Source organism: Microchirus variegatus (assembly GCF_963457635.1).
Source record: "Microchirus variegatus genome assembly, chromosome: 1".
NCBI classification, from domain to species: Eukaryota; Metazoa; Chordata; class Actinopteri; order Pleuronectiformes; family Soleidae; genus Microchirus; species Microchirus variegatus.
In genome coordinates this window covers 11,668,537-11,682,706 of record NC_139802.1, presented here as the reverse complement: position 1 = coordinate 11,682,706, position 14,170 = coordinate 11,668,537, and the positions used below count along the sequence as shown (strand labels likewise).

At 43.5% G+C, this 14,170-nt stretch overlaps 1 protein-coding gene across 2 annotated transcripts; it reads right to left on the bottom strand.

The window, feature by feature from the left end:
- Positions 1 to 1,655: 1,655 nt before the first annotated feature.
- mtcl3a (MTCL family member 3a) lies at positions 1,656 to 13,723 on the bottom strand. Of its 2 annotated transcripts, XM_083890315.1 has the most exons (8): positions 12,886 to 13,723; positions 12,369 to 12,536; positions 7,768 to 8,070; positions 6,144 to 6,686; positions 5,875 to 5,954; positions 3,963 to 5,703; positions 3,106 to 3,141; positions 2,883 to 3,023 (listed from the first exon to the last, which is right to left on the bottom strand). In XM_083890315.1, the coding sequence occupies exons 1-7, from the start codon at positions 13,306 to 13,308 to the stop codon at positions 3,112 to 3,114; spliced, it is 3,288 nt and encodes a 1,095-aa protein (XP_083746441.1). In that variant the 5' UTR covers positions 13,309 to 13,723; the 3' UTR covers positions 2,883 to 3,023; positions 3,106 to 3,111. The 2 variants fall into 2 exon arrangements, with proteins under 2 accessions (XP_083746440.1, XP_083746441.1); XM_083890314.1 differs by lacking the exon at positions 3,106 to 3,141 and having other exon boundaries at positions 1,656 to 3,023.
- Between the last annotated feature and the right edge of the window lie 447 nt (positions 13,724 to 14,170).

Genomic DNA, 14,170 nt, shown 5'->3' with positions numbered 1-14,170 from the left:
AACAGAAAAGTATTCTAAAAACCATAAACTAATGAATAAACACGACTAAAGGGCAAACTTTACAGTTTGTTCCACCATATCAAAAACAAAAAAACCTGTCTATCATATTTGAAAACATGTAGCTGTGACACAGGGTTGTAATTTCCTTTTAGCGTCAAAGGGAATAAAGTGTATACAGCAGTGTGGTTTGTGACGTCCAGCAATAAAAGGCAAAGTGTACAGTAAAGCTGTTATACTTATATTAACTAATGATTTATTAAGTACAAAGTGCTTTTCTTTCACCCCAATGATCACTATAATCATCACAAGTAAAGGAAGGCCTAGTGACTTGATTAGTCTGCCTGTAAGTATTGGGCATGAGTCAAAAAGCACTTTGAATAGCTTCAGTGTTTACACTTGATGACAATCTTTTGTTATGTCACTGCAGCAACTATGCGCTTGAAGGATAAAATGCAGATTGTTCCCGGCAAAATACTTTCCAGTGTGTTTTAAGTAGCGCTGGATTTAAATCAGTTAGTGATGGTTATATAACGGCTTCAGCATCTGGAAACCTCCAGACCTGAGCAACCGGCCAGTATCGAGGAATCTACGTTCTTGTCCAACCTTAACACAGGGGGGAACACAGACGGCCAATACGGCACTAGGCTGGGCACCGGGAGAAGATGACAATATTTATATTTATATCAGCTCCGGGGTAGGATTTCTGGCACCATAACATTGTCGCACCTGTTATTTCAGTCAGCGCACGGTGCCAGGTTTCAGGGTGAGAGGTTAGGAGAGGTTAGGTGTCTGTGCCCCTCAGGGCCAAGGGTGTGTATGGCTTTGTGTGTATTTCTTTGTACATTTATATAGAAGTGAATGGGCATATGGTATATCCATCTACAAGCAGAGATACAAAACTAATTTGCATGTTTTCTATGACAGGAAAACAGATGCTAATTATGTAAGATATTAGACAAATACACATTCAGATTAATGATTTAGCAGGTTTCCACTCTATTCTTTACAATATCATACCATATTTTGCATTATATTGTATATGTTGGTGTGACTATTACAGTAAACTGTATACAATATGTATACTGTACAGGAGCACATTGTTACATCACATTACTATACAAAATTATACAGTATCTGCATTTATGGTCAATATAGACAGTAATTTAAAAAGTCGCCATTAATTTACTGTGAGGCCGTTCTCAAATATAACAAAGCCCACTCACACTATCATGGCTGATGAGATGGATGGTTCCACGTCTGCTGTCACTCTGCAGTCACCACTTACAGGAGAGAGCTCTCAGTGTCACTCAGGACACGAGCCAACAAAACTCAAGGAGCCAGATAGTCGCTCTCTTCTGGTGCTTCATGTCAGTGAGCTGGGTGTTTGCCAAGGACTTCTCTCCAAGCAGCCGGATGGATGTGGAATGAGATAAAACAACAAAAAAAACATTCAGTTTTAAAAACACGTGTCTCCTAACCTTAAAAATACTAGAATAATGTTCCCATTATGTTATACACATTACAAGACTAAGCTGATAAGAAACAACTTCAAAAAGTGCAAGTTAAAACCACACACCGTGACAAACCCTCAGTCCTGAAAATATACAGTACTGAGAATGTAAAAATTGTTATTGGAAAATCGGGAAATTTTAGGTTCTTAAGTTTATTACACAAAAAGAACAGCAAAGGCATCACCTTCATCATGATATGATTCACCACCTTAACCAAAAATCTATACTACTCGGCTGAGTGTCCTGATATGTGACCATTCAGAATTAGTAAAAGTAGAAAAAAAGGCTTTTCAGTATGTTTTATATACGCGACGTCACTTATACACAAAAGCAAGCTCTCATGAATGGCCTTGAACACACATTTTGAGTGGAAATGGGTTGACAGCAGACACAATGCCATTACAAACACTGACTTTCACTTTCAAAACGGGAAAATGCATAAAAAGAAACCAGCCTTTGGTACAGAGTTATATATACATATATATATATGTATATATATATACATATATATATATATATATATATATATAAGAAAAGGAACTCACATCTGTTGATATCAAGTGAATGTTTTTGAGTAAGCATGAAAAAAAGAATTGAAACCAGTCATGAGCATAAAGAAACATTTTCGTCTCAGGCAAGGTACAGTCCATACATGTACTGTGGGTAATATTCAAGAAGGCATAAGAAACAACTTTGCTTCGTTGATCACACTGAGAGTGTGATGTCAGGGGGAAATCGCCTCGGCTGCGTTCGTCTCTGAAAATCACATTTTGTGCAAAAAGCACACGTTGCGCATGAAATACAAAATACTTTACAATTTAAATACATCTTTCTGAATTTCATTTGGCTGAAAGTCATTGCAGGTCATTTGAATATGAGCTAGCATCACTTTTAAAAGGCATAAATACTTTATATAGAACAGGAGTACTTGACAGGTCTGTTGTTGTAAAATCTTGAAGGCTACACTAGTCAAGGCTATAATTCTGACCTGAGCATAGGATATCCAGAGACAGTTGGCATGAATGACTGAGGCATCGGATGTGACTGATCCTTTGGAAGGCGATGTTTTGACCTTTGACCGTCTGCTGAGGCTGTGCTTAACTCAAGCTCCGTCCTTGGTCAGTTACTGTGGCGTCCACAGGAAGCCATGTATACATTCGACAGATGAGTTACTGAACTCACAGCTGGAGCAATTTTAGACTCTTTAGGTATTTGGAGAAGCAGTATGTGTTTGGCATGTACAGCAGAACACTGTCATTGAAAGCTTCTGGCCTCTGGTTCATACACACAGTGAGGTGGAGTCTCTATGTGAAAGGCGTGTGCGTAGGTAAAAGAGGAAGTGGGTTTCTGAAGACGACATAATGGAGGACAGGATGGAGGTAAGATGGACGAGGAGGAAGAAGTGGGGGAGCGGCTGGCCCATCGCGAGGGGAGGCGTCGGTTGGCAGGACGAGTCGGCCTGGAGAAACACTTTGGGACGGAGGAAGAGGAGACAGAAGACTCTTCATTTGCCTGTGGAGAGACAAATGAATTAACATTTAGGATTATCACACCATCCTGCTGCCAATCGAACTCACACAGAGAGATACTTTACATTTTGTCACATGTTCCATCTGTAGTCTTCTTGACCCTAGGGAAAACAACAGGTATATTTCAGGACCACTGATGAATGCACATGACATCTCACAGAAAAGGGAGGGCTCCCCGTTCCCTTTTCTGCTGCCACTTCACTGCACTATAGAATCACAGTTCATTTTGAACACTGCTCCCTGGTCAAGGCTGAACTGAAGTGGTGCCACGCATCACATTCTTTGCACGAGTTCAAATAAAATTGGCCTGATAATTGTGCCAAGAACTTCTTCGACATGTGCATGACTTTGAAGCAGAGTAATCACTTTAGCGTTCTTATTTACGTGGTTTGCCATGGGCATTTAGTCAGCTGGCGGGTTCTTGCAGATACCTCTGTAATTACAGCAAAAAAGCGAAGAAATCACATGGGAAAATTTTTTAAAATAAAAGTCAAGTTTTTCAGGGTGACAGACCTCCTGCCAAGTTTTGTATGCCAAATCAACACTTCCATTTGTTAGTAGCAAAAAATGCATAACCTACATGCCCAGAATATAATGGTGTCTTGGCCTGCTTCTGTCTCTGAGAGCATACCAGAAATAAACAACGTTCCCTCTGGAGCTGTCCTCTGTTAGCAGCAATTGCTAGAGGATTCAGATTGGAACAGACTGAATTGCTAAATTCATTCCAGATTACTGATGTAATTAACTTAAGAATTACAAAGTGCAGTTTGACAAAATAACATTTCAGTCTAAACGATATGCAAACTGACATTTTATGTGAGGAGAATCCCACTAAATGTTTCACCTAATTTATGCCAAGACAGGTGCTTCTTTATGTCGTGCTTGCATGTTTAAGTGTGAATGCATCTCAGTCTCTACCCACCTGCACTATAAGCTGCATCTCTTTCACACCCATGGCAGTGTGGCTGCTGAGCTGTGCATGAGTAATGTGTGTCTGTGCGGCGTTTGAAGTCTGTACATGTCTGAGAGCAGGAGGTGAAGGCAGAGGGTCCATGTCCAGCATGTCTAGTTCACTGACATTCTCCTGCTTCCTAACACCGAGGTTAGGATGTGATGTCATCTCGTTCAGTGGACTCTGGCTTTGTTGAGCCCGAGCTGCACTCTCGTAATTCTTCAGAATTCTTTCAACTGCCCCATAGTTGGACCTGGATCCCTCAGGCCGTGGGTACGCAGCCAGAGTGAGGGGCTTCCAGGGATGGTCGATCATTATTCGAGGTCCATGCCTGGTGGTGTCAGACTGGGAAGGAGGTGAAGACGCATGCCTTGGCTGCGCCTGGTGCTCTGGCTGAGTCATCGGTCTTTGTTTGTTCTCCACAGGAAACTGCTGGATTGGGGCACCCACTCTGGCTGCAGGCTCAAGCTTTGCTCCATGTGGATTCTCCACGTTCTGTCCTGGCTGGTTATTTACAGACCCAGTGGCTGCTCTTCGCTGTATTTTCCTGGAAGGACTGCTTGCTGTTTGAACTTTGTGCTTGACCTCAGTCTGGTGAACAGGAGTCTGGGAGATTTTTGTGATGGTGTCCCTGAGTCCAACCTGTGGCTGTTCAAATGAAAGATCACATAGGGTTTCTTGCTTTATTCTGACCCCCTGGCTTTCAAGACCACATCTCAGTCCTCTTGGTAGGACCTCAGTATTCTGAAATGTGGAATCTGATACGACCTCAGGATTCACACCCATAACAGCGGTGCTGAAATCAGTACAATGTGGCTGAAATCCTGTCTCCGTCTGTAAAACGTCTGATGCTGCTTGGCAACCCAGAGAGGAGGCATCTGTAATAGTAAAACTGTCTTGTTGCTTTATCTTGCGGCCTATCTCAGCCTGAAACAAAGTTCGGTTGAACTCAGCTGTTTTTTGTTCCAGCATTATGTTTCTTGTGAAGCCCTGGATGTTGGGGCTGGCAGGTGTTTTTTCCAGGGAGGACAACAATAAATCTACAGGTAATTCTTTGACCCCTGTAGGCGTTTGCTGATCAGGATTTTTTAGGTTACCGACACCAGGGTTGTCTTTCGCAGCAGTCAGTATGCTCACCTCAGAGAAGCTCTTCTGCACTGTCCCACAAGGAGATACCTTGCTGCTGCTGAGCTTGCTAGCATCACAGGACCAGCGGTTGTGGCAGCAGGCCATATTACAGTTAGAGTGAGCAGGAACAGAGCAGGATGATACTGCACCATCAATGAAAACCTTTCCTTCATTTTCTTGCAGCATCACCTCAAACTTCCTGACGATGGAGGGACTACTGCACTTTCTGTCCATGAGAACACAGGGGCTGTGGCACCTTTTCACTGAAGTTGTGGGGGATTCTGGGATGTGGAGTTCTGTGTCTGTTAGGGCAGAGGTGCTCAGGTTCCAGGAGGAGGAGCGTGGTGGGATGGGCGGAGCTGCTGTGTCTATTTCAGAGAGTATCGTCTGCGTGTCTCTGCAGCTGTTGGGATCAGCAGAGCTTGTTCTCCAGGAGTCACTCATACTGTTCCTCTGCCAGGTGTTATCTGGTGACAAAGTGATCCAGTTTTCCCTCTCCAAGGCCCGGAAGTCATCGTAGATTTGACTGAGGTCGCAGAGAGGTTCATCCTCCTCAGTTACACCCAGGAATTCAGACGGATTCCTGGAGGAAATTAAACAGAAGAAGGCATTTAGTTCTCTCACTTAAATTACTCAGTGCCATGTCTCAACACACATGGCACTGAGATTCTGATCTGTACAAGCACATAAAGACTAGCGAGCAGCACAGTTTCATGTTGATACCGGAAAGTTAAAATTATTTTTTTTTATTTACCTCTTATCTCCACTCTTGTTTCTGATCTCATCATGGTAGCTGCAGAGCTCCTCGCTTACACGTGCTATCTCCTTCAGAGCCTGAGACGCAGATATACAAGGAGACAAGCTGGATATTGTGTGTGATGCTTAAGAAATGTACACAAATGGGAGATTGAGATTGAAAATCTGGAGAAACCAAGGAATGATGAAGGAGAAACTACAGAATCACTGGTGAGCAGACTTCACCCATTTGTCTCTCACAAACAGGAAATGGTTCGAAACACTTACAGCATTAAGAGTTGTAGTGTTCCTCTTCTTTTCACTGCCACACAGGTCTGCCCAAACAGGACTTCCGTGTGGACCAACAGGGACGTCGTTCTCATTCCCGTACAAAGCATTTTTCTGTGGCGTTTGACATTCAGGAGCTCCATTAAAAATAGCACCCATCTCTGCCGTATCAACAGAACCTCTTTTATTATCAACAAAGTCTTGCTGCCAAGTGCCCCTGGATCTCAAGTCGTCCACCAGCAGGGGTTGCAACGTTTCATTCTGAGAAAACGGACCACCGATGTTGAAGTCACAGAGGCTGTCTACTTGGAAACAGGTGTGTTGATGACTCTCTCTGTCACTGATGTTTCTGTTGAGACCAAAGCCAGGAAACGATGCTTGTCTGTTTTGCTCCGAATGACTGCTGCTGCTGAGCAGCTCGGAGCGCGAGTTGTCGCTAAGCAAACTGGAGCCTGTGCTGGTGGAAGGTATGCTCAGTCTGTGCACAACATCCTCGCTGTCCAGTCGGGTCCCCTCGGGCTTGAATCTCACTTCACAGTAGAGCTATAAAACAGGAAGGAGAAACAGACGTCAGTGTATTTTTCAAACCTTTGAAAAATCATTTGAAAGTTAAATTTTGGATTAAAGTACTAACTGAATAAATCACAAATGCCGTCAGTTATATACACAAGTTTGTCCAGTAATGTGTTCAAAGCAGAATTATAAACTGTGTTACGTCTGAAATGACTCTACTCTACTGGTGCTCATAATGGGAGGAAAAATCAGTCAAGTATAAAAATATGATGAATGTAAATGATAAAATTATTAAATTAAATGTACTATACAGCATCTACTACTCCAATATACTACAAATCCAACTACTACAATATAGGATGATAATAAGTCAGGAAAGGAAACTCTTGCGCACATATTTAGACCACATCTAAAAAAGAAAAAAGAAAAAAGACATTCCACAAATTCTTTCACATAAATGGATGACCTCTAGCCTCGTACCATGAAATCTCAAAATAGTAACTATTTCATGTTGACTGGGCTCGTTTCCCATCATGCAATGTCTCGATGGGACTTTAGTCTGCTTTATTCCTCTGCAGTTTTCCTCTCTCATTTTCTGGTCCCAGGGGCAAATGAGAGCCACATGTTCTTTTCATAGCAGGCCCTTTTCTGTGCAACTACTTGTGCATAGCCTCTTTCATTAAAAACTGTAAATCTGCTCTTTTAACCATGTCATATTTTAATCTGCTGTTGGCCTTGAGCTCCATCACAGCACATGATTAACCGTCAGTGACTGAACTTTTCTGTTTTGTTTCTTTGACTCGGCCTCTGTTGACTATGCCATCTTCCCTTTCTACAACACCTCAGGTCACAGACTGTCTTCATCACTGTATTTGTCTCAGTGCCCAGAGGTCAGAGCTACAGCAGAGCCCACACCCTCCCCTTCCACTCCTTCCTTTTCTCACATTCTGCAGCTGCAATGATCTGGGATATTGTTTTGACAGCGTTGGTGTTTAACAGGATGTGTAGGAGGGAGATGTAACACTTAAGGAAAAAAAAAAAGATATATATAAATCACTGAATCTTGACAAATGCAGTATTTCCATTCGACAATGCAGTCACTCCATCATACCTTCTCTATTTTCTTCTGCATATCTTTCAGCTGGGTCTCCCATTCCTTCCTCTCTATGTCAAACCTCTCCAAAAGCTCCGCTTTTTCTCGTAACCAGTCCCTCTCATTGTGCTCCAGACGATAGCGCAGGTCCATGGCCGCCGAGCGCGTGTCTGCCAGGAGCCTCCGCTGCTCCTCCCTCTCTCGGTGGACAGATGGGGTCTCACCGCACTGCGCTTGAGTGCCCCGTGGCGCCACAGAACCAAGACCTGCTGCTGACTGGACCCCTCTACTTGCCAATCCGGTACCTTCTCTAACCTCCAACTGAAGGAAAAGAAAGATAACGTGAACAGAGAGCACAGATGAGAAGTACAAAGAGAGCAGGGGAAGGAAAGAGTATGAGAGACACACACAGTCAGTGTTGATGAGAGATAGAGAAAAGAGGACGAGATCCAGACGAAGAGCAAGACAGGAGTGAGAAACATAGTTTAGAGTGGAATTAAGGGAATGAAGGAGTGGCAGGAAGAGGTGGAGGAAGTGGGGGAATAACACACCATGGGGATGAGTGTGAGTGGGTTCAGTAAAAGGAAGAGAAAAGAATAAAACTGACAATATTCTTTAAAAAAAATCACACATTGGTTCAAAGGTCAAGTCTCTTGTCTATGGTACGTCACAAACACAGGATACACTGCAGGATACGGCAACATCTGTCTGCAGAGGATGCATATGGCCTCAGGCAAGTGATACTCTGGTGTATCACCTTGTCGAGAAAAACACTCAAAAGAGGGGACATTGATACAGATATTGGTCATAAGACTTCAATAAATAAGTCTCTAATTGATTACAACAGTGAACATACACAAATGCCAACTTCATTAGGTTCAACTGGACATTTTTGATGTTTCCAAGTGTCCTTATAAAATGCCCAATTCACTGGAATACCATGGGCATTTCCCCCTGGGAAGTTCACTGTGTAACGGCCAAAACCACAAACCAAAAGAATGTTATCGCTTCAATTATAATGAAAAGATATTTTACAAAACTCAGCTCAAATTTACTTTGTACAGACTTTTAAGTATGAAGTTTTTTTGGGGTTTTCTGGCACCTCAGCGAGACTATTGACTTAGACTAGTGTGTGTGTGTGTGTGTGTGTGTGTGTGTGTACCACATATTTTCTCTGATCTCGAGAATGTCTGCTTTTGAAATACTAAAGAATGAGGGTGTGTTTTAGTACATGGGTCTGTACGTTCTGTGGTGCATATGTACATTTCTGCCTGATGCTAATAAAAGCGGGGGAACATTCTTAGCTTTTGAGCTGGAAAGAGCCAATGCATGTGCATATGCCTGAAGTGTGTGTGTGTACGTGTGTGTAAATATACATGGCTGCTGTAAGGTAGACTGTTTGGTTCGGATAACAGTTTGTTTCGGCTGTCAAACTGAATGCAGTGTCCCAAGTAAAATAGCTGTGCAGTTCTGTATGTTTGTGTGTTTAGAAAAGGGGAGATAATGCACATAAGTGTGCCTGAGTGTGTTGTTCCCGTTTTTACTCACAGACATTGTTGCAGCCTCGGTCATGGTGCTATTTCTGCCTATGGCCTAGGGTCAAGAAATTATGGTGTAGGAAAACAAGTCAACCCTTTCTGTGTGTGCCTGTGACTCTTTCTTAAAGTTCTCCACAATTACAGACGGGCGATGATGGGTGCTGTCCTCGGTGTATTTAAACGCCCCTATGTAAACAAGCACTGAAAGTGCAAAAACAAGATGGTAGGAATCAAAATAAATGGACTGTGGTACATTTGTCAGTGATTAGGACAGTGGAGGCAGAGGACGTTGTGCAGCAAGCAAACAGCTGGATCCAGAAAAACACACTCAAGCACACAGATACAAATTCAATATGGCACAGTCCCAGTGTGCCATATCCGGCTAGTCCTGACCACCCTGTCATCGGCTGGCACAGGGTATATAAAGGTAACTGTGTCACCACGGTGACCCACTATAAATAGTGGACACACAGCCTACAATGTCACATTCCTGTGGGAGGTGGAGAGACACGGTGAAGGGGGGGACTTGGCTGCAGAGGCAGAGTGCGATATCGCCTATAGGTGCCAGTAGCTTTCATAAATCAGAGGCATGCGGAGAAATATGCGTGTAAATATCCAGACAAAGACCTTTGCTTGGGACCTTGGATGCTTGCTTGGTATTTGGAAGTATATGTTCCCAAAAACAGCATGAAGACAAAATACAATAGTTTGCACGCACAGCCACTGACTGCTGAGGAGAAAGTGTGTCATTAAAATCTCATTCAGAATAATCTCTGGTACAGCAAGTGTACCGTACGTATGTGTGATACACACTATCAACTGAGGCCAATTCAGTAATTTACTGTTGTGGCTACACGGCATCAGTATGTCTGAAGAGGATGTAAACCAACCACAGCAACAAAATATGTCAGACAGGAAAATTGTACACATGAAACTTGAGTGTGTGGACATACGATGACTCTCCTGGTTAATAATAGATAACGACAACTTCAGCAGGAAAATAAGCAAATGCCATTTCACTTCCAGTGCCACTTTAAACTATACCTCAAAAAATTATCCGACATTGTAATTAACAAGAACTTCAGGTCTGTGTTTCAGGTAAGTGTTTTGTCACTGTGAGTGTGTGCTGCTGCATTCTCTCTTCTCTCTTCTATCTGACAGGGTTCTTCTCACACATAAATGCTCATTCCAAAAATGATTTTTCACTCTGCACTGACTCATTAGTTAATCATCCAAACTTTCACCCTCACAATTACCCTCTACCTCCTTCACTGACGTGTGTAAACTGAGAGAGGAGTTTCACACATGAAGTAACATTTCACCCACTTTACACTGATCCACATGCATTCTTGACTATTTACCTGATTCCGAGAACTCTGAATAGCCTAATTTATGATTTATGAATATTTAATTTATTCTCATTATTAAATGAGATGAAGTGGCATAAATACCAAAAGTATGATTTCAGCAAATTAATGGAAAACCCTCTTGCACTTCAACAGCAAGAGTTCACATTTAACCGCACATAACACTATATTCTGAGCTTCATGAGTAGCCTTTGATAAGCATTTGGTAAACAAATATCATCAAATATAACCTGTAGCAGGATGTAGCATCAGGACAAAACAACCGTTAACAATGGAGCTTACCCCGCCCAGCAAGGCTTCACTCCAAGTCATTTCCTTTGGTCTGTTTGTGCAATTAATATTGAAAACTGTTACTGTAGGTACGTGTATGGGTCCACATACATGGAAAACAAAAGACTAAACATTATCGTAAATGAAAAAGAAAGACATCCCAAATGAATCACCCAGATCTCCTCTAGTCTCCTCTCAGAGGAGATAGATTACTCAAGTACCTCACATGTCCGTCCATCAGCATATTATTGGTAAAAACAAAAAGCATCTGTGTATGTATGGGGCATACTGGCATGACTGTATAACCTCCTGCAGTAGATCAAGCCTCCTCTCTTGCTGCCTCACTGGGCTTTTCAAACACAAAACAGAACAGTAAATGTCTGTTTTTGTAAGGTTCTCTGTCAACCACACTGTGAGAAGGCACGGAGCCAGCAGGACAAAGAAAAGAGCCCAAGAAGAACACTGTCATCCACTTACAGAGAGAGCGCCATCGCACAGCAGTTAAACCATATAGAGTACAGTATGTGTTGTCCATTATTTGGAAAAGCCATGTTACTGTGTTGCATTACTGGATCATCTGTGATCTTATTACTTTCACCGCATTACAGAATGCTGAGCTTCATTGCTTTAGTCAGAGACTTATTTGATTATTGCAGTAGCTCCAAAAGGACAAAAACAAAAGGGGGAGCTGTATTTAAAAAGGTGAATGCATGACAAATCAGATTGAAGTCTGTGATACGATCCATATGGATTCAGTCAGCATAGAAGCATAGACACTGTCACAAAGACAAGTAAGCACACAGAGAAATCTGAGAAATCTAAATCAATTTCACATCCGAGCAAACAAATCCATAATCTGATGTGCTCAATGCTTGAAAGCCACTGCTCTGAAGAATGGTCCTTTAAGTGTTGTGTGTAATGCCTGATACAGGATGGCACTGGTATGCAAACACAACTGTGTACTTTTCTCCCCCTTTTTGAGAACCACTTAACGGTAGCTGGCCCCGTGGTAACCACAGGTTAACGTTTCGTCTGCTGAGAGAAAGCTGTTAAAAGCTGAGCCTGCTGTTTATGTCTGGCTGAGCGGGGATCACTGAGTTTGTCTCCCCAGTGAAAATCTTTTGTCTAAGCTGAGGCTTGAGTTGGAGGGATGCCAGGGTGACTTATCACCATGTCATGTGGGTGGCAAACGTGGCAAGCCCAGCTTATTCAAAACTAAAGGCCACGACATTAGAAAATAAACAAATCTATACTCATGTTCAGAATCTATAGTCAGTAAGTCTGACTCACATTTCCCTTATTTTGATGAATGAGCATCTTTCCTGCACACAAACAATTAGAACAGTTTTGCACTCACACAACCACATATTTGAACTACAACAGGTCCCTTTGAATACTGCCCACAAAACTCCACCCCCACACCATCATCCTCATCCTCCTTCACCTGTGCAATCCTGCATTTGAGCTCTGCCTTCTCCAGCTCCCAGGCACATCTGTCTCTGGTGTACTGCAGCTGGAGATCGCTCCTCTTCTCTTCCTCTCTCTTCACCTCCACCTGCACTTCCTCCAAAACCATCTTCAGGTCCAGCAGAATCCTCCTGTTCTCCCCTCCCTGCACAGAAACACAGTTGGAAGCAGTCTTGTCAGCCAAACATGCCAGACAAGTAGTGTCTGTCTTACCCAAACAGAAGTTAAAGCATTCCACTACTGGCCTTGTAAACCAAAGTGTTGTGCACACTGGGGAGTGTGGAACTATCAAGTGTTTAGCCTGAAAGAATATTCTAAAATTGTTATTTAGCATCGACTCCCAACTTCTCCAATAATACATCCTTGTAATTTCCCACATACCAACATATTTAGAACAGGAAAAAGACAGCGGAGGACCACAGACACACCAAAGGCCCACACAGATATAAACACAGTGCTGACTTTTAACTCAAGTGGTAATTAGTTCCAATTACTTGTAAGTCAGCCACTTCTCTCAACAACGATTCCTTCTCACGCGTCCACTCCTCCTTGTCCTGAACATGTCGCTTTTTCAATTCGTCAAATTTCTTTTTAAGTCGTATGTGTTGTGTTTGCTGCTGCTGCTGCTGAGGTGATTCAGGTCTGGACCACATTTGTTCCCCGAGGATCTCGAGCTGGGCTCCAAGTGCACCTTCTCCTCCTCCGGACGAAGCACCGAACTGGGACTCGTGGACCTGACTGAAGACGGTGGGCGGAGAGGAGATCCTTCTCAGCGGATTGCGGGCTTTCCCCCTGCCTCTGTCTGTCCTGTCCATCCTGGAGCTCGGCACAAACTCCCATCCCTGAGAAGGGACGTATCCCCCGCCAGCACCGCCCCCTCCGTACAGCCCAGAGCCGTTCATGAACGCACTCCACATTTCTCGAGCGCATCAACACAAATCATTAAAACACAACGTAATTGGTTAAAGTATTTGAAGCTGATGGACAATCTGATATGCAAGGGTCCATTTCTGCATTCGGTCTGCGTCAAAGCGCACATTATCCGGCTGAATCCGCTGTGGGCTGCACATCAGCACCGAGGACGCGATCGCGCACACATGCGGCAGCGCTGGACGCTTCGGTCTCTTCCATGTCTTCACGGAGATAACGTCAGACCATACTTGGACCACAGTCGCCCCGCGGTGTCCACCTCACTGCTGCGTCCGTCAATGCGCTTTGGCTTTTTCACATGTTTGCGCTGAAACCAAGACGCGCTATGACCGTGTGTGCGCACAGTCTCTCTCTCTCTCTTCTGCACAGAGCCAGGAGTCAAAAACCCAGAGCTGCAGGAGTAGACGCGCAGGCTAACCACTCCGACGCGAATGGGAGAAGTTCCCAAAAATATCACAGCCTCGAAGTGCAAGAGCAGCGGGTATTTTTACCTCCTGTAACCATGAGTTACTTTTCCCAAAGCCGGAGGAGTCACAGCGCAGCAGCGTCTGCAGGAGGCAGCAGGAGCCACGTCCGTCCATCAATCCATCAACACCGCCATTCTCTAATTACAGCTCACAGGATGCGCCACTTTACACTGTATCCATGGCAATAAATTAACTCGCTCGACAAAACGTCTCGGGCTGAGTGTGATGGAGGCAACACGCGGGGACGCACAGGTGGGTCATGTATTATGGGGCGCAAAATATTTTCCAGGCGTTTCTTTATTAAATAAACATTGAATGACGTGGACAACATTAACTTGTGGTTAATTATAATATTAGGAGTTAATACATTGCAGAATTAGTT